Source organism: Cervus canadensis, chromosome 24, assembly GCF_019320065.1.
Source record: "Cervus canadensis isolate Bull #8, Minnesota chromosome 24, ASM1932006v1, whole genome shotgun sequence".
Taxonomy (NCBI): domain Eukaryota; kingdom Metazoa; phylum Chordata; class Mammalia; order Artiodactyla; family Cervidae; genus Cervus; species Cervus canadensis.
The window spans coordinates 16,871,873-16,886,121 of NC_057409.1; the positions used below are offsets into that span (position 1 = coordinate 16,871,873).

Genomic DNA, 14,249 nt, shown 5'->3' on the forward strand with positions numbered 1-14,249 from the left:
CAGTCTATGGGGCTGCAAAAGAGTCAGACACAATGACTAAACAATAGCAACAAGTCCTGTGTGGGGAGGAGAAAAGAAGAGAAAAGTTTACTTAAGAACCTAATAAAGATTTAAGTAAATGGAAGCACAAAATATGATCCTTTATAGAAAGACCTGACATTTTCTTTTGTGAATATCACCCCTTATTACCCAGTAAGAGAATCTGAAAATTTTAAATTTTATTTAGAAAAATAAATGAGCAGGAATGTCAACAACAACAAGTTTGAAAAAGAAGTGTGTTATTTGCACAGAAACGGGCAGATGGTCAGTGAGGCCACAGGCACAGTCTTATGTAGCTGCTGGAGGCTCTGAAGGGACAACTGGAAATGGGCTCCATTATAAAAGAACGGCTCAAACTAAGTGCTGTTTGTACTTATTTCCTGGATGCCAAAAATGTCTTTGAAATCGTCCTCAAATTTGGCCTCTAGTTGAAGTCCCAGATTGATGAATTTTTTGTTCTGAAAAAGCAAAGACAGAAACAATATTAGACACCTGATGTTTCGGTTAATCCGGAGCTTTATTTTAGACCCCCAAATGTCAAGTGAGAATTGATCCAGTTGAGAGTAGTTTATGTTCCCTGATAGCTGGATTGTTTCTTTTTATCTGGAAGACATAGGAGCAAAAATGGCACTGTATTACAATCTAATTCTTCACCAGAAATTTGTTGATTAATTAAATTCTAGCTATTTGATTTTGAACATAGCACATATTCCACGTGACAATATGAAAATACAGTAAGATCTAAGGTAAGTTTATGGTGTCTTCCTTTATTATTCATTCCCACCCCTTGAGATAATCCGTATTAACTTTTAGATACAGCAGTAGGAAATGCGAATGTAAAAAGATCCAAGATTTTTAAATTTGAGAAAAGTGGTCTGCTCTCTTCCTTTAGAGGAGAGAAGTGCAAGTTGCCTTTAAAACGTGCTTCTAGGAACATTCCTGGTGGTCCAGCGGTTAAGACTTTGCCTTCCAAGGCAGGGTGTGTAGGTTTGATCCCTGGTTGGGGAACTAAGATCCTAGATGCCTTGAGGCCAAAAAATCAAAACACAAAACAGAAACAATATTGTAACAAATTCAATAAAAACTTTAAAAATGGTCCATGTGAAAAAACATCAAAAAAAAATTTGCTTCTTGCTGATGAGAGGCCTGACCCCACTTCTGTGTGAGCACCAAGGCCATGAGAGTTCTGCTTTCCATCCAGAAATGCTGGAAATAGGGAGATGCCCAGGTGTGGGGGGAGGCCCCTGTACACACATTTCTGAGGGCCTGGATGCCAGAGGGCAAGTGCACAGCGGCAAACTGCACATGGACCTACGATGCCTCAGCATTCAGACTCTCCAGGATGGTCTCCAAGTCTGGGATGAGTGAGGATAGAAGCCTAGGCCAATGGCAGGGACTTCTGAGGCACACACAGTACTGCCAGGTCCAGTAAAAAAAAAAAAAAAGTACTTCCATATCCTGTGGAAGCTACTGGGTCTGCAGTCCACTTTTGCTTGGGCTTCCCAGGTGGTGCCTTGGTAAAGAATCCGTCAGCTGATGCAGGAGACACAGGAGTCGCGGGTTTAATCCCTGGGTCAGGAAGATGCCCTGGAGTAGGAAATGGCAACCCACTACAGTATTCTTGCCTGGAAAATCTCATGGACAGAGGAGCCTGGCAGACTGCAGTCCATGGGGTCACAAAGAGTTGGACATGATTGAGCACAGCGCCAGTGTTCTTTATGGCAAACTGAAGAAGGAACTATGTGGAAGTAAGAAGAACTATGTAGAAGAAGTAAACTCTGAGGTCCAAGGGTAATGCTTCCAGCGATCCCTTCTGATCTGTTATTATGTTCCCTACCATTGCCCACAGGGCTTGTGGAATACTGCCAGAATTTTTACTTGTGTGAGCTTGAGGGAAATTGTAACATTTACTTGATACAGGAAGTTGAAAGGCAAAATAACTTAACTGAAGAAGAATAGAAACAGGGAGAACCACTTACCCTGTAAACTACCTTGTGGTTCTGGAAAATGAGATGCATGTCCCGCACAAACTCCCCCACTGTGTAGTACAAGGTCATCGTCAGCTTGTCCTTGATTTTGTTTAACCACATGGGCTTCTCAATGTGCCGAGAAGTGACTGTAGTCTGTTGACAAACGTGACAAATGGTAGTCATGGTTTCAAGTTTCCCTTCTATCGATTCCCACTGTTAAGGACCGAGTGCTTGTATTCCCCCAAATTCATATGCTGAAATCCTCACCCCCACTGTGATGGTCTTAGGAGGTGGGACCACTGGGAGGTAATTAAGTAATTGTGAGGATGGGGCCCTCCAAATAGGATTAGTGCCTTTATACAAGGGATCCCAGGGACTTCTCTCTCCCTTTCCACCATATAAGGACAAGATGAGAAGTGGTTGTGTGCAACCTGAAAGAAAGTCCTCACTATGGCCTGATCATGCTGGCACCGTGATCTTGACTTTTCAACCTCCAGCCACCCAGTCTATGGTAGTTTGTTGTAACAGCCTAAGCTTCTAAGGGCTGACTGAGCTAACTAAGACATCCATCAACAAGGCAAAGAGATTGGCAATGGGTGCCCGTTAATTTATATCACAAATTTGACAAATACCAGTTTGCAGTTTTTATTGCTGTTACTTACATAATGTGGTTTTGAGACAAAAAAGGAGCTTTTTGGAGAGCAATAGAACTTCAAGAGGAGAAATTCACATTTCTGCCAAAGATAGACAAGATTTTTAAGTGACAAGCAGCTTGGAAAGAATGAGCTTTTACATATGCTTAGATCAATGCACAACCCCCCAAACCTGCAGACCTCCCCAAACAAACACAGAACGGGAATTTTCTGTGGCTTATGGATTTCGGTGTCAGGTAATGTGATCAGAACACATCACATCAAGGCACAGCAGTTTGCCTTGGGCACTCTTCCTCCTGCTCCCTGCAAGATGGTGCTCCTTCTCTTGTGTAAACAGCAAGGAGGGGGCTTAGGTTTACATTTCAACTCACCAACTGCTCTCTAGGCACCATCTGCTTCTGTAGGATCTCAGATTCTTGATAAATTGGCTGGCTTTCTGAGCAACATTTCTTAAGATCCTCTATCTGGCAGAAGGTGCAACTCCATGGGTTCCTGAGAGGTCAAATATAAGGTCAGCAAAGCTGGGTTCTCTGTGACTCAACCATTGTCTCCATAGCTGCTAAAGTCCTCTGTTCGGGAGTAACTGGAAGTTTCCACCTGTACCCAATTTCTCTCTGACACCCCTCTTGCACTGGAGCCCCATTTGGGCTCAACTGCCAAAAACAGCTCTCCCATCAATAATGGTAGAAGACTGACAGTCTCAGTGAAGTACCGCAGTGGGTCAGGACTCTCATTCTCTTCAAAACTTAGGGTTCCTGTCTGAGCTACTGTGAGTTTGGTCATGAACTCTGCCTTTTAGAAATAAGAACTAGAAATTGGTATGTTAAGCATTGGAATCTTGGACCTTGATGATCCATCAACTCACAATAAGAATCATGAAATTAAAAAAAATCATGAAATCAGCCCTTCTTGTCAGCTTTGCTGAATAAGCACAGAGCATAAGCGATAGGCATTATTTTTTCTTCCAGTCATTGCTATCTCTGTGTCTAGAATCTGCACTGCAGAAACTTCTTGAAAAGGAAATCTACCAAGAGAGGGCCAGATGTTTTTCATGTGCCCCTAGATTTGTTCTCTACTCTCCTCTACCATGTTCTCTGTCCTGGGGCACTCTTGATAATCTGAAAAGAAGAGACAGTGATCCAACCTAGAGATGTCATTTAGCATCTCTCCTGGGCCACCTCAGAGGTTGCTCAAGGGGACCCGTTACAGTGCCCATGGTGCAAGGGTGGCCTGCACTATACAGGAGCTCCACAGAAAAATGAATCCTTCTACCTCTGCAGAATGCCCAGTTGCAGATGTTTATGCTGAAATCCTGTCAGTTCAGTTCAGTTCAATCGCTTATTGTGTCCGACTCTTTGCAACCCAATGGACTGCAGAATGCCAGGCCTCCCTGTCCAACACAAACTCCCGGAGTTTACTCAAACTCATGTCCATTGAGTCGGTGATGCCATCCAACCATCTCATCCTCTGTTGTCCCCTTCTCCCACCTTCAATCTTTCCCATCATCAGGGTCTTTTCCAATGGGTCAGTTCTTCACATCAGGTGGCCAAAATATTGGAGTTTCAGCTTCAACATCAGTCCTTCCAATGAATATTCAGGACTGATTTCCTTTAGGATGGACTGGTTGGATCTCCTTGCAGTCCAAGGGACTCTCAAGAGTCTTCTCTAACCCCACAGTTCAAAAGCATCAATTCTTTGGTGCTCAGCTTTCTTCATAGTCCAACTCTCACATCCATACATGACTACTGGAAAAACCATAGCCTAGACTAGACAGACCTTTGTTGGCAAAGTAATGTCTCTGATTTTTAATATGCTGTCTAGGTTGGTCATAACTTTCCTTCCAAGGAATAAGCGTCTTTTAATTTCATGGCTTCAGTCACCATCTGCAGTGATTTTGGAGCCCAAGAAAATAAAGTCTGCCACTGTTTCCCCATCTATTTGCCATGAAGTGACAGGACTGGATGCCATGATCATAGTTTTCTGAATGTTGAGCTTTAAGCCAACATTTTCACTCTTCTCTTTCACTTTCATCAAGAGGCTCTTTAGTTCTTCTTCATTTTCTGCCATAAGGGTGGTATCATCTGTATATCTGAGGTTACTGATATTTCTCCTGGCAATCTTGACTCCAGCTTGTGCTTCATCCAGCCTGGTGTTTCACATGATGTACTCTGCATATAAGTTAAATAAGCAGGGTGACAATATACAGCCTTGACGTACTCCTTTTCCTATTTGGAACCAGTCTGTTTTTCCATGTCTAGTTCTAACTGTTGCTTCCTGAACTGCATACAAGTTTCTCAAAAGGCAGGTCAGGTGGTCTGATATTCCTATCTCTTGAAGAATTTTCCACAGTTTGTTGTGATCCATACAGTCAAAAGCTTTGGCATAGTCAATAAAGCAGAAATAGACATTTTTCTGGAAGTCTCTTGCTTTTTCAATGATCCAGCAGATGTTGGCAATTTGATCTCTGCTTCCTCTGCCTTTTCTAAAACCAAATTGAACATCTGGAAGTTCACGGTTCATGTACTGTTGAAGCCTTGCTTGGAGAATCTTGAGCATTACTTTACTAGTGTGCGAGGTGAGTGTAATTGTGCAGTAGTTTGAGCATTCTTTGGCATTGCCTCTCTTTGCTGAATTCCTGAGGTGGCACAATCCCTGGGAGCTTCATGGGAGCAAATGAGCTATGTTAAATTCCTCCCATTTTGGAGGAAAAATGCTCTATCTTCATAGGGATGGACATAATCCTGGTAGAGATTCTCCTCCTTGGCCCCAGAAATTCTACTACTTCTAAAATGCCTTCTCCTTCTATATGTTATCTCACACGTCATCACCTCTGACCAAAGATACACTTTACCACAAAGGAAATGCAGTAGTGGACTCACACCCACAGAATTCAGGGATCTTATCCTGAACCCTGAGATTCAAGATCTTGATAAAACTGCGATGATCATCTTCTGAAAGCTCAGAACAGTCCCAGTTTTGTCAGCTTTGTGATAGTCCCATTTTGTTGTTGTTGTTCAGTCGCTCAGTCATGTCCAACTCTTTGCGACCCCTGGACTGTTGCATGCTAGGCTCCTCTGTCCATCACTATCTCCTGGAGTTTTCTCAAACTCAAGTCCATTGAGTTGATGATACCATCCAACCATCTCATCCTTTGTCATCCCTTTCTCCCCCTGCCTTCAATCTTTCCCAGCATCAGGGTCTTTTCCAATGAATTGGCTGTTTGCATCAGGTGGCCAAAGTATTGGAGCTTCAGCTTCAGCATCAGTCCTTGCAATGAATATTCAGGACTGATTTCCTTTAGGATTGACTGGTTTGATCTCCTTGCAGCCCAAGGGACTCTCAGGAGTCTTCTCCAGCACCACGATTCAAAAGAATCAATTCTTTAATGCTCAGTTTTCTTTATGGTTCAACTCTCACATCTGTACATGATTACAGGCAAAATCATAATTTTGACTATATGGACCTTTGTCAGCAAAGTGATATCTCTGCTTTTTAATATGATGTCTAGGTTTTTCATAGCTTTTCTTCCAAGGAGCAAGCATCTTTTAACTTCGTGGCTGCAGTCACCATCTGCAGTGATTTTGGATCCCAAGAAAATAAAATCTATCACTGTTTCCACTTTTTCCCCATCCATTTGCCATGAAGTGATGGGACCAGATGCCATGGTCTTAGTTTTATGAATGTTGGGTTTTAAGTCACCTTTTCCACTCTCTTCTTTCCCCCTCATCAAGAGGCTCTTTAGTTCCTCTTTGATTTCTGCCATTAGAGTGGTATCATCTGCATAGCTAAGGTTGTTGATATTTCTCCTAGCAATCTTGATTCTAGTTCATGGTTTATCCAGTCCAGCATTTTCCATATGTACTCTGCATACAAGTTAAATAAAAAGAGTGACAATATACAACCTTGTAGGAATCCTTTCCCAATTTTAAACCAGTCAATTTTTCCATGTCCAGTTCTAACTGTTGCTTCTTGACCCGCATGCAGGTTTCTCAGGAGACAGATAAGGTGGTCTGGTATTCCCATCTCTTTAAGAATTTTCCAGTTTTTTTGTGTGTGTGTGTGATCCACATAGTCAAAGGCTTTCGTGTCATCAATGAAGCAGAAGTAAATGCTTTTTTCTGGAACTCTCTTGCTTTTCCCATGATCCAATGAATGTTGGCAACTTCATTTCTTTTTCCTCTGCCTTTTGTAAATCCAGCTTGTACATGTGGAAGTTCTTGATTCATGTACTGCTGAAGCCTAGTTTGAAGTATTTTGAGCATTACCTTGCTAGCATGTGAAATGAACACAATTGTATAGTAGTTTGAACATTCTTTGACACTGGAATGAAAATTGACATTTTCCAGTCCTGTGGCCCCTGCTGAGTTTTCCAAATTGGTGGCCATGTTGAGTGCAGCAGTTTCACAATATCATCTTTTAGGATTTGAAATAGCTCAACTGGAATTCCCTCACCTCTACTAGCTTTGTTCATATTAATGCTTCCTAAGGCCCACTTGACTTCACACTCTAGGATGTTTGGCTCTAGGTGAGTGACCACACCATGGTGGTTATTTGGTCATTAAGATCTTTTTTGTATAGTTCTTCTGTGTATTCCTGCCACTTCTTTTTAATCTCTCCTCTTCTGTTAGGTCCTTACCATTTCTGTCCTTTATTGTGCCCATCCTTGCATGAAATGTTCCCTTAATATCTCCAATCTGTTTGAAGAAATCTCTAGTCTTTCCGATTCTATTGTTTTCCTCTATTTCTTTACATTATTCATTGAAGAAGACCTTCTTAGCCCTCACTGCTATTCTCTGAAACTCTGCTTTCAGTTGGGAATATCTTTCCCGTTCTCCTTTGCCTTTCACTTCTCTTGTTTCCCCAGCTGTTTGTAAGGCCTCCTCAGACAACCATTTTGCATTTTTGCATTTCTTTTTCTTTGGGATGATTTTGGTCACTGCCTCCTGTACAGTGTTACAAACCTTTGTCCATAGTTCTTCAGGCACTTTGCATACTGGATCTTATCCCTTGAATCAATCTGTTACCTCCACCGTATATTTGTAAGGGGTTTGATTTAGGTCATACCTGAATGGTCTAGTGGTTTTCCCTACTTTCTTCTATTTAAGCCCAAATTTATTCAGATAACCATTATATCTACCACTGTGAGCAAAATTCCTTTGGAAGAAATGGAGTGGGACTCACAGTCAATCAAAGGGTATAGAATACAATATTCGGTGCAATCTCAAAAACAACAGAATGTTCTTGGTTTTTTCCAAAGCAATCTATTCAATATCATAGTAATCCAAGTCTATGCCCAACCACTGATGCCAAAGAATCTGAAGCTGATTAGTTCTATGAAGACCTACAGCATCTAGAATGAACACCAAAAAGGGGTGTCCTTTTCATTGTAGTGGATTGGAATGCAAAATTAGGAAGTCAAGAGATACCTAGAATAACAGGCAAGTTTGGTCTTGGAGTACAAAATGAAGCACAGCAAAGCCTAACAGTCTTGTCAAGAGAACATGCTGGTCAAAGCAAACACCCTTTTCCAACAACCCAGGAGATGAATGCACACGGACATCACCAGATGGTCAATACTGAAATCAGATTATGTTCTTTGCAGCCAAAGATGCAGAAGCTTCTATTATATCTTCAGCAAAAGCAAGAGCTGGAGCTGACTGTGGCTCAGATCATCAGTTCTTTATCTCAAAATTCAGCCTCAGATTGATGTTTCCATAGCAGGTGGTATATGTTTTAAACCAGCAAACATCACCCCATCAAAATGCATGGGTCCGGGAATCAAGTGAGGGAAGTGAGGGTTATTCCTTTCTCTATTATACCTAATCACCACTTGAAAAGTTTTCTTCTCATTAATCTACTGCTACTAGCACTGTTAAACAGCTATGTATCTTTTTTCTGAATCCTGATACGTAAGAACTCTGCTTCTGAATCAAGACATACAACAAGAGACAACTTTGCAGTCTGAGTGTGCATGATGGGAGAAACATAAGAAGGAAGGGCAGGAGGGAGCCAGGTCTCACTCACTTGATAGCAACTTTGGGTGGAATGTGGCAGTTCTCATGAAAGAACCTTGGACACTTATCACAGGATAACAGCTTGTTCTTTTCACCACACACCTCGCATTTTTTTGAGTCTTCTGGCTAGAAGGGGAGAAGATGTAGACATCATTGGGATCAGCAAGACTCTGGAAAGTCAGCCCTGTGGTTGGCACTGTAGACACACAGCCTTTACTTGTACCTAGGCGATACTTGTAAACTATTCTCAAAATGGTTTACTAGAGTTCAGGAGACTTTCTGGTCTGCAGTGAAGTTCAGGAGGAAGTGGCTATGTGTTAAACTTTCAAAGTTTTCTTTATAGAGACAGAGATTCTGACACATGAAGACTTTCAACAACCACAGAAAAGGATAAATTAAAGATAATCTGAGAAATTTATTATTCTGAAGGCAAAGTCTGTCTCAGGAATACAGTGTCTCATCTAGTTGTCTATACTGCATCATTTACATTGACTCATTGAAGAGTGATTTACTAAGAATTTTTTTTTTATGGTCCTTTGGCCATGTTGCATGACATGTGGGAATCTTCTCTGACCAGGGACTGAACCTGCACCGCCTACGCTGGTAGCAGTGTCATAACCATTGGACCACCAGGAAAGTCCCTACTGAGACTTTACATGATAGAATAAATATCTGAGAGATCACTGCATCCCATTTTCCTTGTTGTAAGTTCTCTGTGAATTGAAGGACTTGAGGAGACATTCCTGGGCTATGGATTTTGTGCTGGAGAGCCCCTGAGCCTGCAACAGTGCCTCTGGTTGGAAAGACGATGGGCACAGATAATCAGGTGAATGCCAGGGCAGACAGACCTCTCTGGATCTGAAGCCTAGGGAAAGCTATCCCATGACTTAACTTGGCATCTAGGTGTGGAGGTGTCATCTCTCAATGGCTGGGAACTGTGGTAACGGCAACCACTGGAGTTGAAGGCCAAGGTCTTACCCTAATCTTCTGAGCCCATGGAAGACCTGGTGCTTTGTCCTGTGTAAGGAAGATGAAAGGGCCCACAAAGTCAGTTGGTGCAGGATTTTTTACCAGTCTCAATATGTGGGGCCTTTCAGTTCAGTTCAGTTGCTCAGTCATGTCCGACTCTTTGCAACCCAATGGACTACAGCATGCCAGGCCTCCCTGTCCATCACCAACTCCTGAAGTCCTCCCAAATCATGTCCATTGAGTCAGTGATGCCATCCAACCATCTCATCCTCTGTTGTCCCCTTCCCCTCCCACCTTCAATCTTTCCCATCATCAGGGTCTTTTCCAATGAGTCAGCTCTTCACATCAGGTGTCCAAAGTATTGGAGTTTCAGCTTCAACATCAGTCCTTCCAGTGAACACCCAGGACTGATCTCCTTTAGGGTGGACTGGTTGAACTTCCTTGCAGTCGAAGGGACTCTCAAGAGTCTTCTCCAACACCACAGTTCAAAAGCATCAATTCTTTGACACTCAGCTTTTTTTATAGTCCAACTCTCACATCCATACATGACCACTGGAAAAACCATAGCCTTGACTAGATGGACCTGTGTTGACAAAGTAATGTCTCTGCTTTTTAATATGCTGTCTAGGTTGGTCATAACTTTCCTTCCAAGGAGTAACATCTTTTGATTTCATGGCTGTAATCACCATCTGCAGTGATTTTGGAGCCCAGAAAAATAAAGTCAGCCAGTTTCCACTGTTTCCCCATCTATTAGTCATGAAGTGATGGAACCAGATGCCGTGATCTTAGTTTTCTGAATGTTGAGCTTTAAGCCAAATTTTTCACTCTCCCCTTTCACTATCAGAGGCTCTTTAGTTTCTCTTTACTTTCTGCCATAAGGGTGGTGTCATTTGCATATCTGAGGTTATTGATATTTCTCCCAGCAATCTTGATTCCAGCTTGTGCTTCATCCAGCCTGGTATTTCACATGATGTACTCTGCATAGAAGTTAAATAAGCAGGGTGACAATATACAGCCTTGACATACTCCTTTTCCTATTTGGAACTAGTCTGTTGTTCCAAGTCCAGTTCTAACTGTTGCTTCCTGACCTGCATACAGGTTTCTCAAGAGGCAGGTCAAGTGATCTGGGGGCTCTTAGCCAGATTTTATTTCATTCAGTGACATACTAGAGGGATGGGATGGAGTGGGAGGTGAGAGGGAGAGTCAAGAGGGAGGGGACATGTGAATACCTATGGCTGATTCATACTGATGTATGGCAGAAACTAACACAATATGATAAAGCATTATCCTTCAATTAAAAATAAATTTACTTAAAAAAAAGAAAAAAATTGACAGTGTTTGCATCTAAATTTTGTGGAGTAACAAGCAGCACATGTTAAAACTGCAGAATTTATGGGGACTTCCCTGGCACCTTAGTGGTTAAGACTTCCCCTTTCAATGCAGGGGGTGCAGGTTCAATCCCTGGTTGAGGAACTAATATCCCATATGCCTCACGGTCAAAAAACCAAAACACAAAACAGAAGCAATATTGTAACAAACTCAATAAAGACTTTAAAAATGGTCCACACAAAAAAAATCTTAAGAAAAAAAAGCCTATAGAATTTATAGACCAAAATAAGAATGGTCAAGGAAAGACCCCATTGGTGGGCAAGGAGAATTAAATTTCTTCCTTTTTATTTTTGGTGATAATCTATGTGGCAATAACATGTGAATCTCTATATACTACGATTTCTATGTATGAGGGTCATGTGTCTGTTCTGCGGAAATGCCCAGAAAATGGGCACCTGTTCCCTCTCCTGGCTCACCTGAGTGGAAAGATAACCATGTGGTGGGAAACAGTTCATCTAATAGATAGCAGCTCCTCATCTAGATGAAGCTACCCTTTCTACACCATGGGCTGGAAGAAGAAATTCACATGACAGGACTTGCATGACAGTCTAGGTACAAAACAATCGCAGATTTGGGGACTGGCCCACCTGTGATGGGTAGCTGGGACTCTGGTGGGTGTTGAGGAGGTGGGGAGGTGGTGGGGAGGGCCATTCACCTCTTCCTTCTAGAAACACTCTTTATGCTTTGTTCCATGACACTCCATTCTCTTTGATTTGTCTAACATGTTTCTTCTTTTCAGCTTCCAAACCTGGAATGTTGGAATTCTGTAGGGCTCTGTCCTGTTGTCCCCTGCCCATTTTCCTCTCCTAGATGACCACAATACTCCCATGACTTACCACATTCATCCCTAGGCTTTAAGACCTGTGTCTCTCATGTGTACCCCAATGTTCATCGCAGCACTGTTTATATAATAGCCAGGACATGGATGCAACCTATATGCCCATCAGCAGACGAATGGATAAGAAAGCTATGGTACATATATGCAATGGAATATTACTCAGCCATTAAAAAGAATACATTTGAATCAGTTCTAATGAGATGGATGAAACTGGAGCCCATTATACAGAGTGAAGTAAGCCAGAAAGATAAACACCAATACAGTATACTAACACATATATATGGAATTTAGAAAGATGGTAATGATAACCCTATATGCAAAACAGAAAAAGAGACACAGATGTACAGAACAGACTTTTGGACTCTGTGGGAGAAGGCAAGGGTGGGATGATCTGAGAGAATAGCATTGAAATATATATATTATCAAGCGTGAAACAGATCACCAGCCCAGGTTGGATGCATGAGACAAGTGCTCAGGGCTGGTCCACTGGGATGACCCAGAGGGATGGGATGGAGAGGGAGGCGGGAGGGGGGATAGGGATGGGGAACACATATAAATCCATGGCTGATTCATGTCAATGTATGGCAAAAACCACTACAATATTGTAAAGTAATTAGCCTCCAACTAATAAAAATAAATGAAAAAAAAAATCCTAAGAAGAAAACGAACAAACAAAAAAATAAATAAATGGCCATATGCAAACTTCAAAAAAAAAAAACAAATCCAAACAAAACCCTGTGTATCTGGTCTCCTGGTCTTCTTTTGAGTACCTGAGCATCCAAACACTACTTTTTTTTTTAATCATAAAATTATATGTCTTTCATCATGTCTGAAACCCATTGTGCCCCAGACCACAGTCCTTATCTTTCTGTCTTGAATGTGCTCCTCTTCTGGTGCCCTCTCCTCTCATTAAGAGCCCCACCATTTACCCAGGGGACTGGAAGTGAACATGGATTCCTTCCCTTACCCCATTCCAGACATCCAACCCATTACCAGTCCTGCTGATCTGAATTTTTAAATACTTCATCTCATTCTCAGTGCTTCTGTGAGGCCTGTTGCTACAAGAATGCAGAGCCTCTACTTATAATATAGTATTATGAGCCAAAGCAAAATGGCCTGATATTTCCAAATCATAACAGTCAAAATATTATCCTTGAGCCCAATGAGCTGAGGTGAATTGGAACACATGTTGATCGGTGGAAGCATTTGGTCTTAAAGAACAGTGCAAATAGCATCTCTTTCTCTAGAAAACACAGTGGATGCAAATCCTAGTTACTGAATCTTTAGCATGTAGTCAGTGGAGCAGGTATCCCCAGAAACCAGCTTTGTGAAGATCATGACTTCCTGGTTTGGCAGAGATGGCCAAGGTTACCTCTGCTGGAAGTTAGGAAAATGGAAGCTTTTCTATTTCCTTTTTTTCACCTCATAGCTTCTCTCTCACACACTGTCTTGGAGAGGAAGACATCAACTATCTGACGCCTTCCCCAGAATCCACACAACACAGACAGCGCTAGTCCATGAATGTCACATGCTACTTTGGAGGAGAGAATTTGCCTTCATTGGTGGCATTAAGGTCTGCACAGCCCCTCTGATGACATTGAAGGGCCTCTCCACAGTAGCAGCCTCTTCTACAGGGCACTCCTGCTTCCCAATCAGTGTATTCTTTAATGTGTCATCTCCATGAAGGAAGTAAAATTTACCTTGAAGACAGACCCCTTGAGGAAAGACTCAGTGTGAGTGGCTGTGTGCATGTGAAGGAGAGGTTTGGTTTTGTTTTTGCTTTGCCAGGTGACATATGACTATATATTCATTCCGAAGGGGATTTCTACATTAGGTCTATACTAGGTCAGCTAGAGTGACCATGAGATGTTTCCATTTTGCTCAATCCTTATTTCATTAAAGCCAGAACCCAGAAAAACCAGTGAAAATACAATCAGTTGCAAAAGCAACCATCATTAAAAACACTTTTTTTTGTGCCTTCCAAAATCATGCTTTTCCACCTCTAGCTCCATCTTTTATGTCTAATTTTAAGACAGTATGCCCCCTGCAGTGGCCTATGTGGGAAAAGAATCTAAAAAAAGAGTGGATATATGTATATATATAACAACCCACTTTGCTCTACACCTGAAATTAATACAACATTTAAGTCAACTGTACTCCAATAAAAACTTTTTAAAGAAAGACAGTACAGAAACTCACCTACCTACTAATGAGCTCCACTCCGAGAGCATGTTGAAAGTCCAATTTGTTGGGTAGTCCAACAAAGTTAGCCTAGGTACCCAGCTAACACAATCAACTCTATGGTACTGTGCTGTAATAAACTTGTAACACTTTTCACACAAATAATACAGAAAAGGCATACAAACACAAAAAGTAA

The 14,249-nt window shown here is 41.8% G+C and overlaps 1 protein-coding gene across 6 annotated transcripts in view; it reads right to left on the minus strand.

Moving 5' to 3' along the window:
* Nucleotides 1–203: 203 nt before the first annotated feature.
* The window catches only part of LOC122426418 (nuclear body protein SP140-like protein), a 91,369-nt gene continuing 77,323 nt past the window's right edge, over nucleotides 204–14,249 (minus strand). For all 6 annotated transcript variants that reach the window (XM_043445342.1, XM_043445341.1, XM_043445343.1 and 3 more), the window contains 5 exons: nucleotides 8,687–8,802; nucleotides 3,034–3,154; nucleotides 2,672–2,743; nucleotides 2,019–2,162; nucleotides 204–497 (listed from right to left, as the gene is read on the minus strand). In XM_043445342.1, coding sequence (XP_043301277.1) covers nucleotides 396–497; nucleotides 2,019–2,162; nucleotides 2,672–2,743; nucleotides 3,034–3,154; nucleotides 8,687–8,802 — 555 coding nt within the window. In that variant the 3' untranslated portion in view covers nucleotides 204–395. The remainder of the gene's footprint in view (nucleotides 498–2,018; nucleotides 2,163–2,671; nucleotides 2,744–3,033; nucleotides 3,155–8,686; nucleotides 8,803–14,249) is intronic.